Genomic DNA, 25,964 nt, shown 5'->3' on the forward strand with positions numbered 1-25,964 from the left:
TGTCAATTGCACATGTTGAATGGAAAATGTTGAATCACAGTGACTGGACCTTAGGTAGTTGTGTAATGTCATTTGACCTGTGATCATATTTCAGCCAACACAGACCTTGATGCATCTCGGGCACTTTTAGTTTACCTGCTGTGTTTGAGCTCTCTGCTTATCGTATGTGCTGCTGTTTCCTCCCCTGCAGAAAATGGCTTTGTCTGGCTGGGTGTGTGTGTTAACAGGTGCCTCCAGAGGTATTGGCAGGGGAATAGCTCTGCAGCTGTCTGAGGCTGGAGCCACCGTCTACATCACAGGACGCCAGGAGAGGACTCTGAAACAAACTGCCGCGCAGGTGAAACTCCATCCATCCATCCATTATCTATACCGCCTATCCCTTTCGGGGTTGCGGGGGGCTGGAGCCTATCCCAGCTACAATGGGCGAGAGGCGGGGTACACCCTGAACCGGTCGCCAGCCGATTGCAGGGCCACATTCAAGGACAAACAAACATTCACACTCACACTCACACCTACGGATAATTTAGAGTCATCAATTAACCTGATGAGCATGTTTTTGGTCTGTGGGAGGAAGCCGGAGTACCCGGAGAGAACCCACGCATGCACGGGAAGAACATGCAAACTTCACACAGAAAGGCCCTGCCTGGCCCGGGGATCGAACCGGCAACCTTCTTGCTGTGAGGCACCAGGTGAAACTCTGAGCTGGAATTTCTCATAAGAGGTACATCACACAGTATTAGGCTGGTTTAAAGCTGACATGTTTGTTCTCCACACAAGTCAAGGAGAGGGGTGGAAACTGTGTGCCAGTTATCTGTGATTCTACAAAAGACAAAGACATTGAGGAGTTGTTTGAGCAGATCAAATACGAGCAGAATGACAGGCTGGATATCCTGGTTAACAGCGCATATGCTGGACTACAGGTGGGCACACGGCGCGGTCATCAAACACTGTTCAACATGGAGCACGCCACTTCAAATAACAGAATAACTTGTGGGTGATTTGTTGTTCCAGGATATCTTTGGGATTATGGGCAACAAGTTCTGGGAGGTCAATCCGTCCATTTGGGATTCCATCAACAACACAGGCCTCAGGTATGTGTTTTTGTGCTTAGTCATGTCTAACATGTCAACTGAGTCACTGGCTGCTGCTAAATCACCTCCTTGTGTCTACACTCTTAGAAATAAGGGTTTCAAAAGGGTTCTTCTTGAAGGGCTGAGGTTCTTCCCAGAACCATTTGCCTCTGAAAACCCCTTTTTTGAAGAGAGGGTTCTTCAAGGGTTCTTTGTAAGACTAAGGGTTCCATTAAGAACCCTTTTCATCCAAAGAACCCTTTTTGAATGAGAGAGGTCTTCAAGAAGTGTTGAAACCATGGGTGTCAGAACATCCTCATTCTAAAATATTCAAATGTTTACCTAAGTTTCAAATAGTATTTTAAAATGTAAATGTATCTGAAGTCCCCATAATCAATTCATCTTACTTGTGTCCTGCCATAGTTGATATCTTTATCATCATTTCATGCCATACAACAGTTAATTGTGTACCTGCCTTGAACAGACACTATGTTAATTGGTTAGTTCCTCCAAGGTGAGAAACATTTGTTGTAGGCTGTGGAGAGACTATCAAGACAAGTGTTGAGTCAAGGGGTATTTGTCTTTTTAATTTTTTTTTTTATAATTTCTAACACATGATGTACAGCACAACTAGTGCATTTATAAAGACTGGCTAAGAATACAGTGCATGTATGTAATGTACATAATGTGCTCTCTGGGGGGAAGATCACATCTTGCACCCTCAATCTTCAGAAGAGCACTGTTGTGCTCTTACCTACTGAGCTGCCATATTAGTCTCATTTTGACTATTGTAACTACAGCCTCTTGAAGGAGAAGCTCATGAGCCAAATAAAGTTACCTAAACTTTGTTTTTGTTTTTTGGAGAATGGGCACTTGATCCTACTTATCTTTTTTCTGTTAAAAACACAGTGTCGTGGGGTGTTTGAGGCAGGAACTGAACCCCAGTCTCCCAGGGAAAAGGCTTAGAGACATATGGCTTGACCACTACACTATCAAGCCACCCCAACAGGGAGTGTTTCTAAGGGCAACATTCAGATCATCATCTCAGAAAAACAACTGCAAATACAACTGTACACCGATGAATTTGCGGTTTTGAATTGTTTTGGGTAAGAAGCTGAAACACAAAATATTGTGTTTTTATTTTGTTCTTGTAAATCTACCCCCCCAAGTATAGATCACAACTACAGAACATCCATGTTGCTATTCTTGTAAGACATACATTTTTGCAGAAATATGGATATGAACCTGTTCTGAGACCACTGATATCTGACTCATTGAAACTTCAAGTTGATGGGGTGACCATCAATGTTGACAGCGACCAGCACCTAATCAAAAAGGAAGGAAATGACAAATAGTTGACAGTTTCCGTGTGATTACCAGAAAGTGTAAGGGAAATGGGAATAATGCGGTGACTGAGGAAATAAGCCGGCCGTCCAGAGCCACAACCTCCTTGGGAGCCAGCAACATGACCAGGGGAATGTTGATCTGCTTGGCTAGATCAGAGTCAATGAAGCTGTGATCTGCTCCAGAATCAACTCCAATCAACACGGGGAATGAAGCGTGTGACCAGTTCAGCATACCTCTCAGCTGAAGACGTCTTGCAGGGATTGATGGAGAACGGCTCACCAATACCCCCCAATCGGTTGGTGAGCCTGCTCTTTTGGCATAGAAGGGCAGGTCTCCCAGCGATGTCTCTCATTGCCGCAGTAGAGGCAGAGACCCAGACGGAGCCGCTGCTGTCTTTCCGCAGGGGTGAGTCTGGAACTCCCCAGTAGCATGGGTTCCTCAGCGGAGACTGGAGCCAGAGAAGGATCCCCTTCCCGTCCGCTGGTAGCCTTCTCGGATGGTGCAGGTGAGGGTGGCGGTGACCACAGGCGGTGGCGAAGAGTGGACGGGTGGAGGGTGGCCCTCTGCTTCTCTACTCTCTCCCTGCGCCTCTCCCTGAGTCTAACTGCCTCCTTACCCTTAACCGGGTGATCGAAAACTTGGCGCGTCTCCGCAATAAAAGTTTGGTAATTAGCACGCAAGGTGACGGCGCAACAGGAGGTGCAGTGGGAGGCGGAAGCGGCGGAGAGGCTGAAGCGGGGAGATGAGCGAGTTGCCACATGGTCCATCCGCTCGCCGAGCTGGGAAACGCTGGTGGAGAGCTGTTGTAGCGTTCCCATCACCTGGCGGAGAGTGGATTCATGTTGCCCCACTAACGCACCTTCAGAGGAAAGGATCTGTTTGATCCTGTCCGAGTCCGCTGGATCCATTTTGGCCAGATTCTTCTGTTACGATAAATTTGGATCAACAGTAGTGGAGCCGGACACAGTCAAACAGTTTTCACAGTTTTTAATGTGCAACAGAAAAACACCACCGGCTATGGCGTAACACACAAAAAAACAGCTCTCAAAAAACAAAAGGCGGAGGAGACGGGAGCCAACTGTCCTCGATGTGACGGGCGAAGGAACCAGAACCAGAGGCTGCGACCCACAGGAGACAGAAACCACGAGGAGATGTAGGCGAGGTGACTGGGAATAATCTGGCGACAAGGTGGAGGAATGACTAGTGTTTTACAGAGAGATGATTAATGAGGATGAGACGCAGGTGCCTCATCTGAAGATCAGCGAAGGAAGAGATTGGCCAGCCCCGTCACTTGTCACACCTGCAGTGAGAAAACCACAAGAGGGAGGGGGAAGATGGAGAGAAGAGCACAAGCACAAATACAAAAACCCAAAAAACACCCACAAAAACACAGACCCTGACATTATTGATCAATAATGTCCCTTTAGCAGAGTCTGCCCATGATGGGTCACATGTTGCTGGGGTCATTAAATTAGGGTGTTTTGAATGCAGAAAGCTGAAACTGTAACAGAAATCCCTCCACTAACATGTCTTGGATTTTGAATGCAGATTGAAGAGAAAATTGCATCCATTAAAAAGCATTCCACTGAATCATGATGCTACCAGTTTTGCGTCAGAGAATGTGCAAACGTTAAAGTTAAAGGAGTTAAAAAGGCCAATCTGTCCAAGAAAGTAAATTTACCATAACAAAATCTACAACACATGATTTAAAGAGTCCTTTCAGACAAATTACAGAAAAAAAACACACTTTCTATGTGTATGTATTTATTTACCCAGCATTGTGATTCCTACCTCCAGTGCTGTGGGCGTGACTGGTATTTAGTTTGTGTTGATCTCAGCATTCAAAAATGTCACAGTAAGAGATGTTGCCGTTGAAGTGTTTTAAGTGGGAACTGTGATCTCTGTTGAACTGAAGTGGAGGCAGTAATCTCAGAGACGTCCATGATGCAAAATAGAGTACAATAACAGGATTTTGCATTACATTTGCTTAGTTTGGATTGAAATTTGTTTTTCTTTCTTTTTTTTAATCTATTTGCAGTACTTGTGTCTGCAAGCTTTCTGTGAAGCTCATTTGTTGAAAACGATTGAAAATTTAAATGTTAACTTAATTTTAAATGTTTTTTTTTTTTAATTAATTTTAAAAGATTTAATAATTTAAATGTTTTCAAACATAAACATATTAGAAATTTCCTTTATGGTGATATTGCAGCAGTTTAAAGCCACAAATAGGCAGAACCAACCCCATAGGCATCAAACCAGACCAAAACAATCATTATTTAATACTGCTACTATTTCTGTTCTGCTGTACCCAAGTATGCCAAATACAGTTTTGAATAGTGCTGTCAATCAATTAAAATATTTAATTGCAATTAATCTCATGAATGTCATAGTTAACTTGCGATTAATTGCAAATTAATTGCACATTTTTATCTATTCTAAATGTCCCATTAATTATCATTTTGATGCTCTTAACATGGAAAAGTGGATAGGCTTGCTTTGTGCAAATGTTTTTTTATTGAAAACAACAAGGTGTAGTGTTATATCTCACACTAACATTCTCACTTTGAGCAGTCATTCACATTTGAAGCAAAATCTCACACAATTTAACACTGTCAATGAACAGATTACAAAAAATAAATACTTGGTTACAAAAAAGTCCCTCAACAACGCTTTCTAAGGGATCAAAACAGGGTGATACAAGATAAAGTTACAAAGTGCACATCATTGTAAACTAGGACTCAGCCTATACTGCAGTTAAACCATGGCTTAAACTTTCCTTTCTTAAGTTTCCTTTAAACATACAAGTAGTCAGACTACCCATACATAAATCTGATATATGGCCATATATGTAAATAACATATATAATATCGGTGTATATATGTCTTTCACTAATATGTGAACATATATTTCTACATATTTGGAACATATATTTTAAAATATTACAAAAATGGCCCTTTTCATATATGGAACATATATGTGGCACATATATGTATGGCATATTCAGCTCATATTTTTCAAACATAGATGTCACATATATTAGTACAGTATAGCATTAATGTTGGTATATGAAATAGCAATATATTGCTTATCATATGTATTTGACTTATGTCAAAATAAGCCATTCCCATACATAAGTAATATATGTCATATCTTAATATTGCAAAGATGGTTACTGTCATATATGATATATTCAAATATGACCCATACATTTCTCCAAGATATCTGGGCATATATGATACTGACATTCATTCATTTTCTATACCCAACTATCCCTTTCCGGGGTTGCAGGAAAGGGATAGGGCTGGAGCCTATCCCAGCTGTCATCCCTGCTGGGATCGAACCGCTGACCTTCTTGCTATGAGGCACACACACTACCTGTTGCACCACTGTGCCACCATGATACTGACATCAAATTAGATATTACTCTCAAAATAAGGCCAGTTATTACACGTCAGTTTAAAGGGATTCTTTGTTGTTATTGTTGTTGTTTTTTCAACCTAGACCCTATTTTTCCATCTACTTTTATCTAAATGAGTGGTGGGATTTGCAATATTTACGAATGCTCCTGTACGAAGTGAGGAGTTTTGATTGCACTCGAAACTCTGAAAGATCTGACCTCCAACCTCAACTTACAGCATATGATGTTTCTCTCTCTCTCTCTCTCTCCCTTTAGTAGCTGATGTACTTCCCCATAAGTATTTTTAAATGCTCGAAAGACATCCAAACAAACATCAACTTACTGTGGCCGGCCATGTTTTCCGAGATTGCGCAATGAAATGCATTTACCTCGGAAGACGGAATTTCCGACTCAGATCTTTCCGAGTTCCAAGTGCAATCGAACACAGCATACCGGGCAAGGTAGAGGTAGTAGAATTTCCTTTATTCGTCACATTTTACACACAACATGCAGTTGAGGAGGAAACTGTACACACCATGCATATGTGAAATTCCATCCCGCTATTTGACCCATCCATGGTCAGGAGCGGTGGGCTGCCAGTAGACCAGCGCCCGATCTTCTTGCATGTTTTTAGTGGGGGTATTTTTATGGAGGATACCCCAGGTGAACACGGGGAGAACATGCAAAATCCACACAGAAAGGCCCCTTATTTTTCCTCAAGCAGCAGGCACCAAAGGCATGGTGGAGGACATGCCCAGTGCCCACAGCGAGATTCAAACCGGGGAATCTAGCTGTGAGGCGACAGTGTTACCACCGAGCCACTGTGCCACCTCCCTAGCCTATCACGTTGCAGTCGCGGTCAAATGGAAGACCGCTCTACCTGCTCAGAGGCATAACTTCATCGCTCATTGATTTGATTTCAGATAACAGCCCTTTCATGGTTGAAACATTTGTCATAGCTGATCCAGGAAAAGGAGAATCATGCTATGCCATTGGTCAGTATTTTGAGGAAAAACGCCACAGTTTTTTTGCATCCATGCCGAACCCACACCATTTCATACCAGTCGGAAAAGTTCTTGGGCACCTTACAGCTATACCTGCCTCGTCTATTCGTATGAAGTGCCTATTTATGGATACGCCAAAGCTAAGGGTGAACTATGTTTTTACATTCTTGAATAGATATGAATCCATAACCTGAGACACCTTTGACAGTGTAGTTGTCAAAGGCTGTAAGCAAGCCCCCCCAACTCTATATTTATCTATTAGTTATTTATTTTACTTGTGCTTTGTTTTATATGTTGTATTGTACATGGATTACGTTTTTGCACATGTATTGTAATAGATGAGAGAGCACATGCTGTTTCATGATATAAAATAAAAATTAATAAGTAAATGAAATTGCATTTATTTTATACACCTTACTTCTTAAGTATAGGGGATACTTTCTCTTAAACACTTATGGTCTATATGTTTGAACATTAATTCCGGAATGCATTACAAAAATCCATGGGCTACATACATGTTTGCACATTTATACTGTAATGTATGTCATTAAAATATGTAGACTACATGTTTGTAGAATTATTCTGACGTGTAAAGAACAAATATGTAGACTACATATTTCAACATGTATTTTTGAATGTTTGTCATAAACAAGTATCTAGATTACATGTTTGTACGTTTTTAAAATATATATATTTTCTAAACAAACATCAAAACTACATGTTTGCACATTTATTCTGACATATATGTAAAGACCAAATATCTAAACTACATATTCCAACAATTATTTTGTCACATACAAATATCTAGACCACTTAATTTACCATATATTTATATTTTATTAATATTTATTTCAAAAGCTAATATCTGTTTTACATGTTTGCACATGTATTTCAGAATACAAGTTTAAAGCAAATATTGTAATTGCATATATGTACATATATCATAAAATATTTTGGCAAATATGTCACATATATGTACATACATGGCCATATTTCAGATTTCTGTATGGGTATAATGCTCTTCTATTTATTCACCAGAGACTTATCAACCCAGCCTCTTATTTTCTCTCCAGAAAGAATGAACATTACTTGGCTATGGCTGCAGTAAGCTTGCTCTTAGCTGCGGTATCCATATGCCTCTGTTGAAAGACATCCATTGTCGCCTGGTTTTGACAAGGAGGCGGCAGAGAATTCGCATTAGCCGTGTGGCCATCAAGTGGTATTTCAGACTGGATGTGCTACGGTGATAACTCAGTTCTCACCGATAATACACACAAATAACTTTGGCCTTGTCAGTCGACCCATCTGGCAAATTTTGAAACTAAACTTTCCATTCAGAATCTTGTTCATATCCATTTTGGCATTTCACGCTTGACATCCACACAAACCAGTAGCCTACTCTTTTACAGCTAGTGAGCAGGCAAGACCAAACACGTGCGTGAGGTGTGCCTATTGTTTTCTTTCCAGTTTACAATCGGATCCTGTAGTTTTTCTAATGTTACTAGCAGTGGCCACAGCTTATAAAAAACTACAGGTTCACTAGGTCACAAAGAACGTTAATCTCACAATTAAAAAATATGACGCAGTTAAAAATGTTTTGTGTTAATGCGTTAACGCAATATTTTTGACAGCACTAGTTTTGAACATTGTCTGTTAGCTTGTAATGAAATCAATTAATTGACACTGATGTCATGATGATATTTAAAAAACATTAAATCCAACACTCCATTGAATTGCAGGCTACATGTATTGTTAGGAAGACTACAGCGGCATCATGTGTGTCAAGTGCTGTACTTTAACTCAAAGATCATCTCTGAGAGCAAGATGGCTCACTGATTCTGGACTATAGTTGAGTAAACTGTTATCACAGACAACACAACAGCCCAACAGCCGACAACTATTTTTAAACCGAAGTGTTATTTGACAAAAACAAACAAGCAAACAAACAAACAACCAAACAAAAACATGATAGCAAATCAGGCAAACCTGTCATTGTTTTTCAGCCATATACAGAAATATTTCAAGTTTAAAACGTCACTGGCAGCTATTTTTTAAAGGGCAGCGCTTCAACATCAGGTTAGGAAAAAACATTCAAGTTCAACTTCCGGTATTCACTTCAAAACCAGAATATTTGGGGTGAGTGTGGGGAAACCACGTTACATGAGTCTAATGGAAATCAAGCGAAGGAGGAAGTAGGCGCAAGTGAGTCCTCAGCGTGACCTCCACTCTTCGTTTGGCGTGTTATCGCAATATTACGGCGGCCATGGTTCCCTGATACTCATGTTATCTATCACATTGTTGTCTTGTAGGTCGCAGTGTCTGCCGTTTGACATCACACAGCTCCAGACAGCACTAACATTGTTGCTACCGATACGTTTCTCGCCTGTCTCCTCGCAGGAACTATCACTGGGACTTGAGAACCAAATCTAGCGCTTTCTGTGGAATGAGGGATTGCTTTCTTTATTGTGACTCTACAAATTATGTTAATTTTCAAGTTAATTTTACAATCCGTTGGCAGAGTCTGATGAGCATGAAGTATAACTTATTCAGATCGTAACGAGTCATCAGTTCCTCTGAAAAGTGTTTGACTGAATCTTTCTCGTTCTGAAAGTATTTTTGTTTTACTAACTTATCGTGCCATAACGGGAAGAGTTTTGGTATAGTAACAGCAAAATTGTTGGCCAAATGAAAAAAAAATGCATTGATGAGAATCAATGGGATAATATATCGTAATATAAGACCCAGAAACACGTGACCTTGGGGCATTTCAGTTTGTTTAGGTAAAAAAGATCTCTTTACATAAGGACGTTTTTTTCTTGTTATGTGAGAAACTGGACAGATGTTTCTAGTGTCATCAAAAAGTTAGTGGTAAACTTTTATTGTGTGTGTATTTAAATGATATCAGGTGCAACTTAAATAAACACAAGATCACAGTCTTGGTACTACTGGATCTAACCGCCACCTTCGATACAGTAGACCATCACATTCTATTAAACAGACTGAGGCATCTGGTCGGCCTCTCAGGTAGTGCTTTTAACTGGTTCGTCTCATACCTCACTGACCGACACTTCTTTGTAAGTTGGGATGCATGTTCCCCAGGAACCCATGAGATCAAGTGTGGGGTTCCCCAGGGGTCAATTTTAGGTCCAAGTCTTTTTAATCTTTACATGCTACCGCTCAGGGATGTCATCAGGAGGCACATCATCAGCTTCCATAGTTATGCTGATGATACACAACTGTACATTGCCGTGTCTCTTGATGACACAGGGCCAATTGATGCCCTTTTTAACTGCATTTTAGACATCAAGTCATGGATGGCAGAAAATTTCCTTCAGCTCAACCAGGACAAAACAGAGGTCTTAGTCATTGGTCCTGAAGGACAGAGAGAGAAACTTTTACCAAAACTACAAGATCTCAAACCAGCACATTCTGTAAAAAGTCTGGGCGTGATTTTTGACTCTGAGCTTACTTTTACTCCACACATCAAAAACATAACAAAGATCATCTTTTACCATCTTAAAAATATAGCCAGAGTCTGCCCGTTTCTCTCTCAGGCCAGCACAGAGGTGCTGATGCATGCTTTTATCTCTTGTCGCTTAGATTACTTGTAATGCCCTGCTCTCTGGTCTTCCCAAAAAGAGTATCTCCAATCTTCAATTACTACAGAATTCAGCTGCACAAGTGCTGACGAGGACCAGAGGGCGGGAGCACATTACACCAGTTTTAAAATCACTGCATTGGCTCCCCGTACATTTCAGGATAGATTTTAAGATTCTTTTATTAGTTTTTAAATGTCTTAACGGTCTTGGGCCTTCTTATTCATCTGACCTACTTTTACCCTATCAACCTTCGCGGACCCTGAGGTCCTCCAGTACTGGCCTCTTAACCATATAAAAAGTAAGAACTAAAACACACGGGGAGATGGCTTTTAGTTATTATGGCCCCCGATTGTGGAACAGCCTGACGGAGAACCTCAGTGCCACAGACACTGTTGATGTTTTTAAGAAGAGGCTCAAGACCCACCTTTTTAATCAGGCTTTCAATTGATTTGTTTGATTTATCTCATTCCTTTAATCAGGCTTCTTATCAGATTTAATCTTTATCTTAACAACATGTTTATTTACTATTTATTTCATTTACTCATTTTATTTCATTCAATGTTTATGTCAGTCCATTAGTTTTTAGCTCCAGTGTGTCCTTATGGGGGCCCCTGGTTTTTAGCTGCAGCGTTTCCTCATGGGGGCCCCGCACACTGGGAGCTGCTCTTGGTCTACTGATGGGGGCGCTGCCTCCAGCCTGGATGGCTGGAGGCCTCTGCACCTCGGTGTGGGGCCTCCTGTCTGCCTGGGTCGGGGTGGTCTCGGGCGGCGCTCCCTAGTCATGCGCTGGGGGCCCTATCAGTGCGGATGTGGATTATTCCTTGCCTTGTCCATATGGGTGTGTGCGTGGGTATGTGTGTGTGTCTGTGAGTCTCTATATGTCTCTATGTATTTATGGGGGCGGGAGGGCTGGGTTTTCTTTTTTGCTGTTTTTAGCCTCTGCGAGGCACTTTGTGTTGCTTTTAAGTATTAAAAGTGCCATATAAATAAAGTTTGATTTGAGTTTGCTTTGATTTGCCTCCTGGACCAGTGGCCTTGTTGTGTCATTTCATACTGTGAATATGTTTTTAGAATTCTGACCTTTGGGCTAAGTTGGCATTCTTTTTCTCAGGGCGTCATGAAACTTACCACTCCCAACTCACTGATGACTCTAATCACTAAATCAGTGTTATCTGTCAACTGTACGTGTTGAATGGAAATTGTTGAATCACAGTGACTGGACCTTAGGTTGTTGTGTAATGCTGAATAAAAAAAAAAAAAACAGTTCAGATGAACTATGGACAGTGGGTGGAGATATGAGTCTCATTTATGCAACCATGTTGCAAGTTTAGCTTATTATTTCCCATTTCATTTGACCTGTGATCATATTTCAGCCAACAGAGACCTCGGTGCATCTCGTGCACTTTTAGTTTACCTGCTGTGTTTGAGCTCTCTGCTTATCGTATGTGCTGCTGTTTCCTCCCCTGCAGAAAATGGCTTTGTCTGGCTGGGTGTGTGTGGTAACAGGTGCCTCCAGAGGTATTGGCAGGGGAATAGCTCTGCAGCTGTCTGAGGCTGGAGCCACCGTCTACATCACAGGACGCCAGGAGAGGACTCTGAAACAAATTGCTGCGCAGGTGAAACTCTGAGCTGGAATTTCTCATTAGAGCTACGTCACACAGTGTTAGGCTGGTTTAAAGCTGACATGTTTGTTCTCCACACAGGTCAAGGAGAGGGGTGGAAACTGTGTGCCAGTCATCTGTGATTCTACAAAAGACAAAGACATTGAGGAGTTGTTTGAGCAGATCAAACGTGAGCAGAACGGCAGGCTGGATATCCTGGTTAACAATGCATATGCTGGAGCACAGGTGGGTGCACGCTCATCAAACACTGCTCAACATGCAGCGCACCACTTCAAATAGCAGAATAACTTGTGGGTGATTTGTCGTTCCAGGATGTCTTTGAGAATATGGGCAACAAGTTCTGGGAGGTCGATCCGTCCATTTGGGATTCCATCAACAACACAGGCCTCAGGTATGTGTTTTTGTGCTTAGTCATGTCTAACACGTCACCTGAGTCACTGGCTGCTGCTAAATCACTTCCTTGTGTCTAGTGACAGATATCTGGATATAACTCAACTTGTTTTTGAGCTTTTAAGTGTTCAGGGGGATTTTTCTCAGTCAGAAGCAGCTGTTTCAGAATACAGAACAAAACAAGAAACTGGGATGAGTGCTGTGAAACGTAGTGTGATGATTACTGTAATTCAAGCTGCATACATTTGAACTCCATTAGAGGTGTTTTAAACTGAGTGGACAAAAATGATTTGATTTCTTTCCATTTTTACTTCTCGGGCAGGGGCCATTATTTCTTCTCGGTTTATGCATCCCGGCTGATGGTGGCTCAAGGTCGGGGTTTGATAGTCACCATTTCATCTATGGGGGGGCTGCGGTACCTCTTCAACGTGCCATATGGCGTTGGTAAAGCCGCGGTAAGTTCCCTTCTCATTAAACCATATGTTGTTAAGACCAAAATCTCATTAAACGTGAGTCCATGCACTGTATAATTGGCTCGGTGTAATCAAACCCGGTTTTGTTTGGTTTGTTTCCAGTGTGACAGGTTGGCAGTAGACATGGCTGTTGAGCTAAGAAGCAGGGGAGTGACTTCTGTCAGCTTGTGGCCGGGAGCGGTACAAACAGAGCTGGTGTCTCAGCTCGTATTGGAGAAAGATGCGCCACAGGGTCTGGATTCAAAGGTAGACTCTTCTCTAACAGCAAATCCTTATTCGTGGAAGCTCTCTCACTTTTTTGCTAAATCTCTGGATTTCCTTTTCCTCAGTTCAAAAATTTCTTTGCCAATGGCGAATCGACGGAGCTGAGTGGGAAGTGCATTGTCAACCTGGCAACAGGTGGGATTATACTGTATGAGACGGTGTTCACCTCACAGATTGTTAGATGGAGACTGAGATGCGAGCCACAGAGACTTTACAGAAGGTGGCACTTGAGTAACTCTGTGCACATATTTGATCTGCACGTGCTGTGCATCGCAACATGCTGTCAGATTTTACTGCCGAGAAGAATTTACTGGTTCAACTGTTTTGATTTAAGCTCTTGTGTATTTGCAAACTCAGCATACTTTGGTTTCTCTCTCTCTCTACTTGAAAGATAAAAATCTGATGTCGCTGACTGGGAAAGTACTCATGACCTGTGATCTGGCAAGACGCTATGGGATACAGGACATCGATGGTAAGTTTGTGTCAACTTTTTTAATTGAGGTTTTCTTTTAGGTTTCAGTATTTTAGATTTGAATCAACTCTGATGTACGATCACATTATTCAAATATTTTGTTCATCCGTTTTTTTCCAGGACGGAGTGTAGCTGATTACACTTCCCTAAAATTCCTCCTGACTCAGGTCCCATATCTGTCCTGGCTATCAGTTGTTGTCCCTTCATTCCTTCGCCTGCCACGCTTTGTGCTCACCCTGGCGAAGAACCACTTCTGAATGTTTCCTTTATCGGTACCGAAGCGGCAGCAACAGCCTGTGTTTCTGCTGCATGGTCCGAATACTTGCTCAATCTTAAGGATGACTGAAGCTAAACAATTTAGACTGACAATGGTATACTTTGAAGGAGTATTGTTTAAGTTGAGGTAAACATGAAGGATGCTCTCGCATATTTTCTGCATTTAACATGAACACTAAGGTCTGCTGTGGTTGAAGCCACATAATGTGAACGTTGGACTTAATTATTACTACATGTGCACTTTCTGAGGCAGTATACAGAATCATAATTATCTACAGATAAATAGGACACATTTTAGAAATACTTTCTGATTATTGTTGTATGTATTTGTTATATATCCAATCAATGAGTAGATACACATAATACTACTACTACTTTTTTGTAGTAGTAACAACTGCTTCAATAAAGAATTGCATCTTCAAATGGATAAAATATGCACAAAGAATCACTTGCAGAAAGAGTAATATATACATCTTGTTGATGCTTATGTGATTAGAATTGCTACCCCTGACTGCACTGTAGGAAATCACTTATGTTCAGTTAGTGAACATCAGCTGATCTGCATTGAGCATATTGCTGGAGGACTCTGAGTATCACTGGAACACTTGATCGCACACTTCCATCTTGTTTACTAAACAAAGAGGAATCTAACAGGCTGCCTCGCTATTTAGAATTTGTCAGTATGTCTAAACCTCTCTTTGTGTTGATCTCAGCATTTAAAAATGTCATGGTAAAAAAATCAAACAGCAGCGTGTGTTTGCAGTGACAGTGTTTCCTTTAGTCTTCGTTGCAACTGTTGACAGACCTGGTTTTCATAGTGATTCTGGAAACAGATGTTGCTGTTGAAGTGTTTAAATGGGAACTGTGATCTCTGTTGCACTGGAGTGGAGGCAGAAATGTCAGAGACGTTCATGGTGCAAAATAGAGTACACTAACAGGATTTATCATTACATTTGCTTTTTCTGGATTGAAATTTGTTTATCTTTTTTATCTGTTTGTAGTACTTGTGTCTCAAGCTTTCTGTGAAGTTCATTTGTTGATAATGTTTGACTAAATCTTTTCAAATATAAACATATTAGAAATTTCCTTTATGGTGATATTACAGCAGTTTAAAGTGACAAATAGGCAGAACCAACCCCGTAAGCATCCAACCAGACTAAAACAATCATTATTCCACACTGCTACTCCTGTTCTACTGCTAACAAGTATGCCTTCAAATACAGTTTTGAACATTGTCTGTTAGCTTGTAATGAAATCAGTTAATTCACACTGATGTCATGATATATTTAATAAACATAAAATCCAGCACTCCTTTGAATCGCAGGCTTCTTGAATTGTTAGGAAGACTACAGCGCCATCATGTGTGTCCAGTGCTGTACATTAACTCAAAGATCATCTCTGACGGCAAGATGGCTCACTGACTCTGGACTATAGTTGAGTAAACTGTTATCAGTGACAACGCAACAGCCGACAACTATGTTTAAACCGAACTGTTACTTGACAAAAACAAACAAACAAACAAACACAACAGCAAATCAGTCAAACGCGGCATCTGTCATTGTTTTACAGCCATTTTGAGGAATTTTTCAAGTTTAAAACGTCACTGGCAGCTATTTTTTAAAAGGCAGCGCTCCAACATCAGGTTAGGAAAAAACGTTCAAGTTGAACTTCCGGTATTCACTTCAAAACCAGAATATTTGGGGTGAGTGTGGGGAAACCACGTTACGTGAGTCTACCGCAAATCAAGTAAAGGAGGAAGTAGGTGCGAGTGAGTCCTCAGCGTGACCTCCACTCTTTGTTTGACGTGTTGTCGCGATATTACGGCGGCCACGGTTCTCTGATACTCATGTTATGTATCACATTGTTGTCGTGTAGGTTGCAGCGCCTCACGGTATGACATCAAACAGCTCTAGACAACAGTAACATTGTTGCTACCGCTACGTTTCTCATCGGTCTCCTCACGGGAACTATCACTGTGACTTGATAACCAAATCTAGCGCTTTCTGTGGAATGAGGTATTGCTTTTTTATTGCAACTGTACATATTGATTTTCAAGTTAATTTTACAATCCGTTGGCAGAGTCTGGTGAGCACGAAGTATAACTTATTCAGGTTTTAACAACGAGTCATCAGTTCCTCTGAAAAGTGTTTGACTGAATCTTGCTCGTTCTGAAAGAATTTTTTGTTTTACCAACTTATCGTGTCATAACTCGAAGAGTTTCGGTATAGTAACAGCGAAATTGTCGGCCGAATGAAAAAAAAAAACAAAAAACAAAACCCCTCATTGATGAGAATCAATGGGATAATACATCGTAATATAAGAACCAGAAACACGTGACCTTGTGGCATTTCAGTTTGTTTAGGAAAAAGATCTCTTTAATCAAGGACGTTTTTTCTCGTTATGTGACAAACTGGTTTCTGGTGGAATCAAAAAGTCAATGGTAAACTTTTCTTGTGCGTCATGAAACTTATCGTTCCCAATTCACTGATCACTCTTACCATTAATTCAGTGTTATATGTCAACTGTACGTGTTGAATGCAAAATGTTAAATCACAGTGACTGGACCTTAGGTAGTTGTGTAATGCTGGGGAAAAAAACACAAAACGTACAGATGAACTATGGACAGTGGGTGGAGATATGAGTCTCATTTATGCAACCATGTTGCAAGTTTAGCTTATTATTTCCCATTTCATTTGACCTGTGATCATATTTCAGCCAACAGAGACCTCGGTGCATCTCGTGCACTTTTAGTTTACCTGCTGTGTTTGAGCTCTCTGCTTATCGTATGTGCTGCTGTTTCCTCCCCTGCAGAAAATGGCTTTGTCTGGCTGGGTGTGTGTGGTAACAGGTGCCTCCAGAGGTATTGGCAGGGGAATAGCTCTGCAGCTGTCTGAGGCTGGAGCCACCGTCTACATCACAGGACGCCAGGGGAGGACTCTGAAACAAACCGCTGTGCAGGTGAAACTCTGAGCTGGAATTTCTCATTAGAGCTACGTCACACAGTGTTAGGCTGGTTTAAAGCTGACATGTTTGTTCTCCATACAGGTCAAGGAGAGGGGTGGAAACTGTGTGCCAGTTATCTGTGATTCTACAAAAGACAAAGACATTGAGGAGTTGTTTGAGCAGATCAAACGTGAGCAGAACGGCAGGCTGGATATCCTGGTTAACAATGCATATGCTGGAGTACAGGTGGGTGCACGCTCATCAAACACTGCTCAACATGCAGCGCACCACTTCAAATAGCAGAATAACTTGTGGGTGATTTGTCGTTCCAGGATATCTTTGAGAATATGGGCAACAAGTTCTGGGAGGTCGATCCGTCCATTTGGGATTCCATCAACAACACAGGCCTCAGGTATGTGTTTTTGTGCTTAGTCATGTCTAACATGTCACCTGAGTCACTGGCTGCTGCTAAATCACTTCCTTGTGTCTAGTGACAGATATCTGGATATAGCTCAACTTGTTTTTGAGCTTTTAAGTGTTCAGGGGGATTTTTCTCAGTCAGAAGCAGCTGTTTCAGAATACAGAACAAAACAAGAAACTGGGATGAGTGCTGTGAAACGTAGTGTGATGATTACTGTAATTCAAGCTGCATACATTTGAACTCCATTAGAGGTGTTTTAAACTGAGTGGACAAAAATGATTTGATTTCTTTCCATTTTTACTTCTCGGGCAGGGGCCATTATTTCTTCTCGGTTTATGCATCCCGGCTGATGGTGGCTCAAGGTCGGGGTTTGATAGTCACCATTTCATCTATGGGGGGGCTGCGGTACCTCTTCAACGTGCCATATGGCGTTGGTAAAGCCGCGGTAAGTTCCCTTCTCATTAAACCATATGTTGTTAAGACCAAAATCTCATTAAACGTGAGTCCATGCACTGTATAATTGGCTCGGTGTAATCAAACCTGGTTTTGTTTGGTTTGTTTCCAGTGTGACAGGTTGGCAGTAGACATGGCTGTTGAGCTGAGAAGCAGGGGAGTGACTTCTGTCAGCTTGTGGCCGGGAGCGGTACAAACAGAGCTGGTGTCTCAGCTCGTATTGGAGAAAGATGCGCCACAGGGTCTGGATTCAAAGGTAGACTCTTCTCTAACAGCAAATCCTTATTCGTGGAAGCTCTCTCACTTTTTTGCTAAATCTCTGGATTTCCTTTTCCTCAGTTCAAAAATGTATTTGTCAATGGAGAATCGACGGAGCTGAGTGGGAAGTGCATTGTCAACCTGGCAACAGGTGGGATTATACTGTATGAGACGGTGTTCACCTCACAGATTGTTAGATGGAGACTGAGATGCGAGCCACAGAGACTTTACAGAAGGTGGCACTTGAGTAACTCTGTGCACATATTTGATCTGCACGTGCTGTGCATCGCAACATGCTGTCAGATTTTACTGCCGAGAAGAATTTACTGGTTCAACTGTTTTGATTTAAGCTCTTGTGTATTTGCAAACTCAGCATACTTTGGTTTCTCTCTCTCTCTACTTGAAAGATAAAAATCTGATGTCGCTGACTGGGAAAGTACTCATGACCTGTGATCTGGCAAGACGCTATGGGATACAGGACATCGATGGTAAGTTTGTGTCAACTTTTTTAATTGAGGTTTTCTATTAGATTTCAGTATTTTAGATTTGAATCAACTCTGATGTACAATCACATTATTCAAATATTTTGTTCATCCGTTTTTTTCCAGGACGGAGTGTAGCTGATTACACTTCCCTAAAATTCCTCCTGACTCAGGTCCCATATCTGTCCTGGCTGTCAGTTGTTGTGCCTTCATTCCTTCGCCTGCCACGCTTTGTGCTCACCCTGGCGAAGAACCACTTCTGAATGTTTCCTTTATCGGTACCGAAGTGGCAGCAACAGCCTGTGTTTCTGCTGCATGGTCCGAATACTTGCTCAATCTTAAGGATGACTGAAGCTAAACAATTTAGACTGACAATGGTATACTTTGAAGGAGTATTGTTTAAGTTGAGGTAAACATGAAGGATGCTCTCGCATATTTTCTGCATTTAACATGAACACTAAGGTCTGCTGTGGTTGAAGCCACATAATGTGAACGTTGGACTTAATTATTACTACATGTGCACTTTCTGAGGCAGTATACAGAATCATAATTATCTACAGATAAATAGGACACAGTTTAGAATTACTTTCTGATTATTTTTGTATGTATTTGTTATTTATCCAATCAATGAGTAGATACACATAATACTACTACTTTTTTGTAGTAGTAACAACTGCTTCAATAAAGAATTGCATCTTCAAATGGATAAAATATGCACAAAGAATCACTTGCAGAAAGAGTAATATATACATCTTGTTGATGCTTATGTGATTAGAATTGCTACCCCTGACTGCACTGTAGGAAATCACTTATGTTCAGTTAGTGAACATCAGCTGATCTGCATTGAGCATATTGCTGGAGGACTCTGAGTATCACTGGAACACTTGATCGCACACTTCCATCTTGTTTACTAAACAAAGAGGAATCTAACAGGCTGCCTCGCTATTTAGAATTTGTCAGTATGTCTAAACCTCTCTTTGTGTTGATCTCAGCATTTAAAAATGTCATGGTAAAAAAATCAAACAGCAGCGTGTGTTTGCAGTGACAGTTTCCTTTAGTCTTCGTTGCAACTGTTGACAGACCTGGTTTTCATAGTGATTCTGGAAACAGATGTTGCTGTTGAAGTGTTTAAATGGGAACTGTGATCTCTGTTGCACTGGAGTGGAGGCAGAAATGTCAGAGACGTTCATGGTGCAAAATAGAGTACACTAACAGGATTTATCATTACATTTGCTTTTTCTGGATTGAAATTTGTTTATCTTTTTTATCTGTTTGTAGTACTTGTGTCTCAAGCTTTCTGTGAAGTTCATTTGTTGATAATGTTTGACTAAATCTTTTCAAATATAAACATATTAGAAATTTCCTTTATGGTGATATTACAGCAGTTTAAAGTGACAAATAGGCAGAACCAACCCCATAAGCATCCAACCAGACCAAAACAATCATTATTTCATACTGCTAGTACTGGCACGGTGGGACAGTGGTAACACTCTCACCTCACAGCTAGAAGGGTTTGATTCCCGCCTGGGGCCCTGTGTCCTCCACCATTCCATCGTTACCTGCTGCTCGAGCAAAGGGGCCTTTTTGTGTGGTGTTTGCATGTTCTCCCTGTGTTCACCTGGGGTATCCTCCATAAAATACCCCCACTAAAAACATGCAAGTGACAAAAGGAACTGGGTCCCCAGGCGCCGCTGTCAGCTGGCAGCCCCCTGCTACTGGTCTGCCATGGAGGAAGGACTTACCAGGATGGGTTAAATGCGGAGAAAGAATTTCACTTAAGCATGGCGTGTGCAGTTCCCCTCTGTAACTATGCATGTTATGTGTTGTGATCAATAAAGGATTCTTCTTCTTCTTCTTCTTCGGTTCTACTGTAAGTGAATACAGTTTGGAACATTGTCTGTTAGCTTGTAATGAAATCATTTAATTCACACCGATGTCATGATGATATTTAATAAACATAAAATCCAGCACTCCTTTGAATCGCAGGCTTCTTGAATTGTTAGGAAGACTACAGCGCCATCATGTGTGTCCAGTGCTGTACATTAACTCAAAGATCATCTCTGACGGCAAGATGGCTCACTGATTCTGGACTATAATTAAGTAAACTGTTATCAGTGACAACGCAACAGCCCCACAGCCGACAACTATGTTTAAACCGAACTGTTACTTGACAAAAACAAACAAACAAACAAAAAAAACACGATAGCAAATCAGTCAAACGCGACATCTGTCGTTGTTTTACAGCCATTTTGAGGAATTTTTCAAGTCAAAACGTCACTGGCAGCTATTTTTTTTAAAAGGCAGCGCTTCAACATCAGGTTAGGAAAAAACGTTCAAGTTGAACTTCCGGTATTCACTTCAAAACCAAAATATTTGGGGTGAGTGTGGGGAAACCACGTTACGTGAGTCTACCGCAAATCAAGCGAAGGAGGAAGTAGGCGCGAGTGAGTCCTCAGCGTGACCTCCACTCTTCGTTTGGCGTGTTGTCGCGATATTACGGCGGCCACGGTTCTCTGATACCCATGTTATCTATGACATTGTTGTCGTGTAGGTCGCAGCGCCTCACGGTATGACATCAAACAGCTCCAGACAACAGTAACATTGTTGCTACTGCTACGTTTCTCGTAGCGATGGCGAGATGAAGCTTCTTGAAGCCTTCCAGCCAAATGGTTCACAAAAAGGTTCATTTCTCGAGGCTTCATGTGCACACAAACCCCCCTGCTGGTCAAAGACTGTTAAACAGCCAGATATTTTGTAGGTGGTGATGTCATACCATGCCGATGCTTCGGAGCGGAACCTATAAATTATAGGTAATTGTAATTGTAATTTTATCAATTTGCAGTACACTCAAGACTGTCCTGCAACAGTGCAACCATGGGAATACCTGCCAAGTAAAATAAATTAATGAATCTTAATAAATGCATTTTATGTATCATTCATGTATTCATTCATATAAATAAAATCTAGATTGTTGTTAGATTGTTTAGTGTAGCTATTATGGGTATCTAACATGACAATACAATGGAATCTAATATTACTTGTCAAATATTTGTCAGTAAATAATTTTGTCAACGTTTGAATAACTCATAATGGCAGGGGAGCAATTGTTTTAAAACTGTTGCAGTGTTTTAACAAAGTAAGGGGCGGTGGACGTGCTTGTGAACATGAGGAGGGCAGTGAATCTGACTGTGAAACTCGGACTTCATTAATTTTTATTCAGAAACAAAATATGCCACATTCCCCTCATTATTTTCAAGCAAAGCACCAAAATGTCTCAGCATGGATGAGGTGTTGTTGTTGTACCCCAATTCTTTAGCACACAACAAAAACTTCACCTTGGATTAAAAGAAAAGACGGTGGAAAATACAGTACATTGCATCACAAACACAAAACACGTGTAGTAATGTTACTGAAAATGTATTTATTTTATTGGGAGAGATCAGATCAAAATGTTCCCACGCGGGGGAAAACTTTCTCTTTCTCTCCATCAAAATGCACCACTGTGTCACATACAAACCAACAAAATCGCCAAAATTAACCCACCAAGTGCGAGCTGACCCATTTCGGTATTTAAATCGCGCCGGTACTCGAACCAAATCCTGAACCAGCGAGGCTTCAAACGTCATCAGTGACGTCACTCGCCCTAACGACAAAAACATCGATACGCGCTTCACTAAACGCAGTACGACCCATCACTAGTTTCTCGTCGGTCTCCTCACAGGAACTATCACTGGGACTTGATAACCAAATCTAGCGCTTTCTGTGGAATCAGGTATTGTTTTTTTTTGTTTTGTTTTTTTAATTTCAACTGTACGAATTATATTGATTTTCAAGTTAATTTTACAATCCGTTGGCAGAGTCTGAGGAGCACGAAGTATAACTTATTCAGATCTTAATAACGAGTCATCAGTTCATCTCAAAAGTGTTTGACTGAATCTTTCTCGTTGTGAAAGTATTTTTGTTTTACTAACTTATTGTGTCATAACGGGAAGAGTTTCGGTATAGTAACAGCAAAATTGTTGGCCAAATTAAAAAAAAAAACAAAAAAAAAACGCATTGATGAGAATCAATGGGATAATACATCGTAATATAAGAACCAGAAACACGTGACCGTGTGGCATTTCAGTTTGTTTAGGAAAAAGATCTCTTTAATCAAGGACGTTTTTTCTCGTTATGTGACAAACTGGTTTCTGGTGGAATCAAAAAGTCAATGGTAAACTTTTCTTGTTCGTCATGAAACTTATCGTTCCCAATTCACTTATCACTCTTACCATTAATTCAGTGTTATATGTCAACTGTACGTGTTGAATGCAAAATGTTAAATCACAGTGACTGGACCTTAGGTAGTTGTGTAATGCTGGGGAAAAAAACACAAAACGTACAGATGAACTATGGACAGTGGGTGGAGATATGAGTCTCATTTATGCAACCATGTTGCAAGTTTAGCTTATTATTTCCCATTTCATTTGACCTGTGATCATATTTCAGCCAACAGAGACCTCGGTGCATCTCGTGCACTTTTAGTTTACCTGCTGTGTTTGAGCTCTCTGCTTATCGTATGTGCTGCTGTTTCCTCCCCTGCAGAAAATGGCTTTGTCTGGCTGGGTGTGTGTGGTAACAGGTGCCTCCAGAGGTATTGGCAGGGGAATAGCTCTGCAGCTGTCTGAGGCTGGAGCCACCGTCTACATCACAGGACGCCAGGGGAGGACTCTGAAACAAACCGCTGCGCAGGTGAAACTCTGAGCTGGAATTTCTCTGTGAGCTACGTCACACAGTGTTAGGCTGGTTTAAAGCTGACATGTTTGTTCTCCATACAGGTCAAGGAGAGGGGTGGAAACTGTGTGCCAGTTATCTGTGATTCTACAAAAGACAAAGACATTGAGGAGTTGTTTGAGCAGATCAAACGTGAGCAGAACGGCAGGCTGGATATCCTGGTTAACAATGCATATGCTGGAGTACAGGTGGGTGCACGCTCATCAAACACTGCTCAACATGCAGCGCACCACTTCAAATAGCAGAATAACTTGTGGGTGATTTGTCGTTCCAGGATATCTTTGAGAATATGGGCAACAAGTTCTGGGAGGTCGATCCGTCCATTTGGGATTCCATCAACAACACAGGCCTCAGGTATGTGTTTTTGTGCTTAGTCATGTCTAACACGTCACCTGAGTCACTGGCTGCTGCTAAATCACTTCCTTGTGTCTAGTGACAGATATCTGGATATAACTCAACTTGTTTTTGAGCTTTTAAGTGTTCAGGGGGATTTTTCTCAGTCAGAAGCAGCTGTTTCAGAATACAGAACAAAACAAGAAACTGGGATGAGTGCTGTGAAACGTAGTGTGATGATTACTGTAATTCAAGCTGCATACATTTGAACTCCATTAGAGGTGTTTTAAACTGAGTGGACAAAAATGATTTGATTTCTTTCCATTTTTACTTCTCGGGCAGGGGCCATTATTTCTGCTCAGTTTATGCATCCCGGCTGATGGTGGCTCAAGGTCGGGGTTTGATAGTCACCATTTCATCTATGGGGGGGCTGCAGTACGTCTTCAACGTGCCATATGGCGTTGGTAAAGCCGCGGTAAGTTCCCTTCTCATTAAACCATATGTTGTTAAGACCAAAATCTCATTAAACGTGAGTCCATGCACTGTATAATTGGCTCGGTGTAATCAAACCTGGTTTTGTTTGGTTTGTTTCCAGTGTGACAGGTTGGCAGTAGACATGGCTGTTGAGCTGAGAAGCAGGGGAGTGACTTCTGTCAGCTTGTGGCCGGGAGCGGTACAAACAGAGCTGGTGTCTCAGCTCGTATTGGAGAAAGATGCGCCACAGGGTCTGGATTCAAAGGTAGACTCTTCTCTAACAGCAAATCCTTATTCGTGGAAGCTCTCTCACTTTTTTGCTAAATCTCTGGATTTCCTTTTCCTCAGTTCAAAAATATATTTGTCAATGGAGAATCGACGGAGCTGAGTGGGAAGTGCATTGTCAACCTGGCAACAGGTGGGATTATACTGTATGAGACGGTGTTCACCTCACAGATTGTTAGATGGAGACTGAGATGCGAGCCACAGAGACTTTACAGAAGGTGGCACTTGAGTAACTCTGTGCACATATTTGATCTGCACGTGCTGTGCATCACAACATGCTGTCAGATTTTACTGCCGAGAAGAATTTACTGGTTCAACTGTTTTGATTTAAGCTCTTGTGTATTTGCAAACTCAGCATACTTTGGTTTCTCTCTCTCTCTACTTGAAAGATAAAAATCTGATGTCGCTGACTGGGAAAGTACTCATGACCTGTGATCTGGCAAGACGCTATGGGATACAGGACATTGATGGTAAGTTTGTGTCAACTTTTTTAATTGAGGTTTTCTTTTAGGTTTCAGTATTTTAGATTTGAATCAACTCTGATGTACAATCACATTATTCAAATATTTCGTTCATCCGTTTTTTTCCAGGACGGAGTGTAGCTGATTACACTTCCCTAAAATTCCTCCTGACTCAGGTCCCATATCTGTCCTGGCTGTCAGTTGTTGTGCCTTCATTCCTTCGCCTGCCACGCTTTGTGCTCACCCTGGCGAACAGCCACTTCTGAACGTTTCCTTTATCGGTACCGAAGTGGCAGCAACAGCCTGTGTTTCTGCTGCATGGTCCGAATACTTGCTCAATCTTAAGGATGACTGAAGCTAAACAATTTAGACTGACAATGGTATACTTTGAAGGAGTATTGTTTAAGTTGAGGTAAACATGAAGGATGCTCTCGCATATTTTCTGCATTTAACATGAACACTAAGGTCTGCTGTGGTTGAAGCCACATAATGTGAACGTTGGACTTAATTATTACTACATGTGCACTTTCTGAGGCAGTATACAGAATCATAATTATCTACAGATAAATAGGACACATTTTAGAAATACTTTCTGATTATTTTTGTATGTATTTGTTATTTATCCAATCAATGAGTAGATACACATAATACTACTACTTTTTTGTAGTAGTAACAACTGCTTCAATAAAGAATTGCATCTTCAAATGGATAAAATATGCACAAAGAATCACTTGCAGAAAGAGTAATATATACATCTTGTTGATGCTTATGTGATTAGAATTGCTACCCCTGACTGCACTGTAGGAAATCACTTATGTTCAGTAGTGAACATCAGCTGATCTGCATTGAGCATATTGCTGGAGGACTCTGAGTATCACTGGAACACTTGATCGCACACTTCCATCTTGTTTACTAAACAAAGAGGAATCTAACAGGCTGCCTCGCTATTTAGAATTTGTCAGTATGTCTAAACCTCTCTGGGTCTTAATTCTTGCGATATTTTGGGAATTGATCCGGTGCCACAGCCATGGTTTAAGAAATTCAGAGGCCAAGTGTCCATCAGCAGAAATGTAAATGCTTTGAATTATTTGGCTTTTCCCAGTTGTATTTATTCACTCAAATTCACACTTAACTGTTCAGTGTTACTTTGCTTTTTTTTTTTTTTTT

At 41.1% G+C, this 25,964-nt stretch overlaps 4 protein-coding genes across 4 annotated transcripts in view; all 4 read left to right on the top strand.

Annotated features, from left to right (window-relative positions):
- LOC139339495 (E3 ubiquitin/ISG15 ligase TRIM25-like) overlaps positions 1-25,964 on the top strand; it is a 308,448-nt gene that overhangs the window by 137,712 nt on the left and 144,772 nt on the right. The window lies entirely within an intron of this gene.
- LOC139338361 (dehydrogenase/reductase SDR family member 1-like) lies at positions 11,890-14,346 on the top strand. Its single transcript, XM_070973283.1, has 8 exons — positions 11,890-12,033; positions 12,121-12,264; positions 12,351-12,430; positions 12,752-12,884; positions 13,005-13,148; positions 13,232-13,301; positions 13,558-13,638; positions 13,759-14,346. The coding sequence occupies exons 1-8, from the start codon at positions 11,890-11,892 to the stop codon at positions 13,893-13,895; spliced, it is 933 nt and encodes a 310-aa protein (XP_070829384.1). The 3' UTR covers positions 13,896-14,346.
- LOC139339301 (dehydrogenase/reductase SDR family member 1-like) lies at positions 15,685-20,444 on the top strand. Its single transcript, XM_070974851.1, has 9 exons — positions 15,685-15,929; positions 16,726-16,872; positions 16,960-17,103; positions 17,190-17,269; positions 17,591-17,723; positions 17,844-17,987; positions 18,071-18,140; positions 18,397-18,477; positions 18,598-20,444. Exons 2-9 carry the CDS (start codon positions 16,729-16,731, stop codon positions 18,732-18,734), a joined length of 933 nt encoding a protein of 310 aa, XP_070830952.1. The 5' UTR covers positions 15,685-15,929; positions 16,726-16,728; the 3' UTR covers positions 18,735-20,444.
- On the top strand, positions 15,815-25,801 carry dhrs1 (dehydrogenase/reductase (SDR family) member 1). Its single transcript, XM_070974122.1, has 10 exons — positions 15,815-15,860; positions 22,174-22,243; positions 23,056-23,202; positions 23,289-23,432; positions 23,519-23,598; positions 23,920-24,052; positions 24,173-24,316; positions 24,400-24,469; positions 24,726-24,806; positions 24,927-25,801. Exons 3-10 carry the CDS (start codon positions 23,059-23,061, stop codon positions 25,061-25,063), a joined length of 933 nt encoding a protein of 310 aa, XP_070830223.1. The 5' UTR covers positions 15,815-15,860; positions 22,174-22,243; positions 23,056-23,058; the 3' UTR covers positions 25,064-25,801.

This window comes from Chaetodon trifascialis, chromosome 11 (genome assembly GCF_039877785.1).
Source record: "Chaetodon trifascialis isolate fChaTrf1 chromosome 11, fChaTrf1.hap1, whole genome shotgun sequence".
NCBI lineage: Eukaryota > Metazoa > Chordata > Actinopteri > Chaetodontiformes > Chaetodontidae > Chaetodon > Chaetodon trifascialis.

Bases quoted from the DNA above. Each gene is read 5' to 3' on its own strand.
- LOC139338361 (XM_070973283.1), top strand. From the start codon at position 11,890: ATGGCTTTGTCTGGCTGGGTGTGTGTGGTAACAGGTGCCTCCAGAGGT. The intron at 12,431-12,751 runs GTATGTGTTTTT...CTTCTCGGGCAG, and splicing joins ATCAACAACACAGGCCTCAG to GGGCCATTATTTCTTCTCGG. The intron at 13,639-13,758 runs GTAAGTTTGTGT...GTTTTTTTCCAG, and splicing joins TGGGATACAGGACATCGATG to GACGGAGTGTAGCTGATTAC.
- LOC139339301 (XM_070974851.1), top strand. From the start codon at position 16,729: ATGGCTTTGTCTGGCTGGGTGTGTGTGGTAACAGGTGCCTCCAGAGGT. The intron at 16,873-16,959 runs GTGAAACTCTGA...TTCTCCATACAG, and splicing joins TGAAACAAACCGCTGTGCAG to GTCAAGGAGAGGGGTGGAAA. The intron at 17,988-18,070 runs GTAGACTCTTCT...CCTTTTCCTCAG, and splicing joins CACAGGGTCTGGATTCAAAG to TTCAAAAATGTATTTGTCAA.
- dhrs1 (XM_070974122.1), top strand. From the start codon at position 23,059: ATGGCTTTGTCTGGCTGGGTGTGTGTGGTAACAGGTGCCTCCAGAGGT. The intron at 23,433-23,518 runs GTGGGTGCACGC...TTGTCGTTCCAG, and splicing joins ATGCATATGCTGGAGTACAG to GATATCTTTGAGAATATGGG. The intron at 24,807-24,926 runs GTAAGTTTGTGT...GTTTTTTTCCAG, and splicing joins TGGGATACAGGACATTGATG to GACGGAGTGTAGCTGATTAC.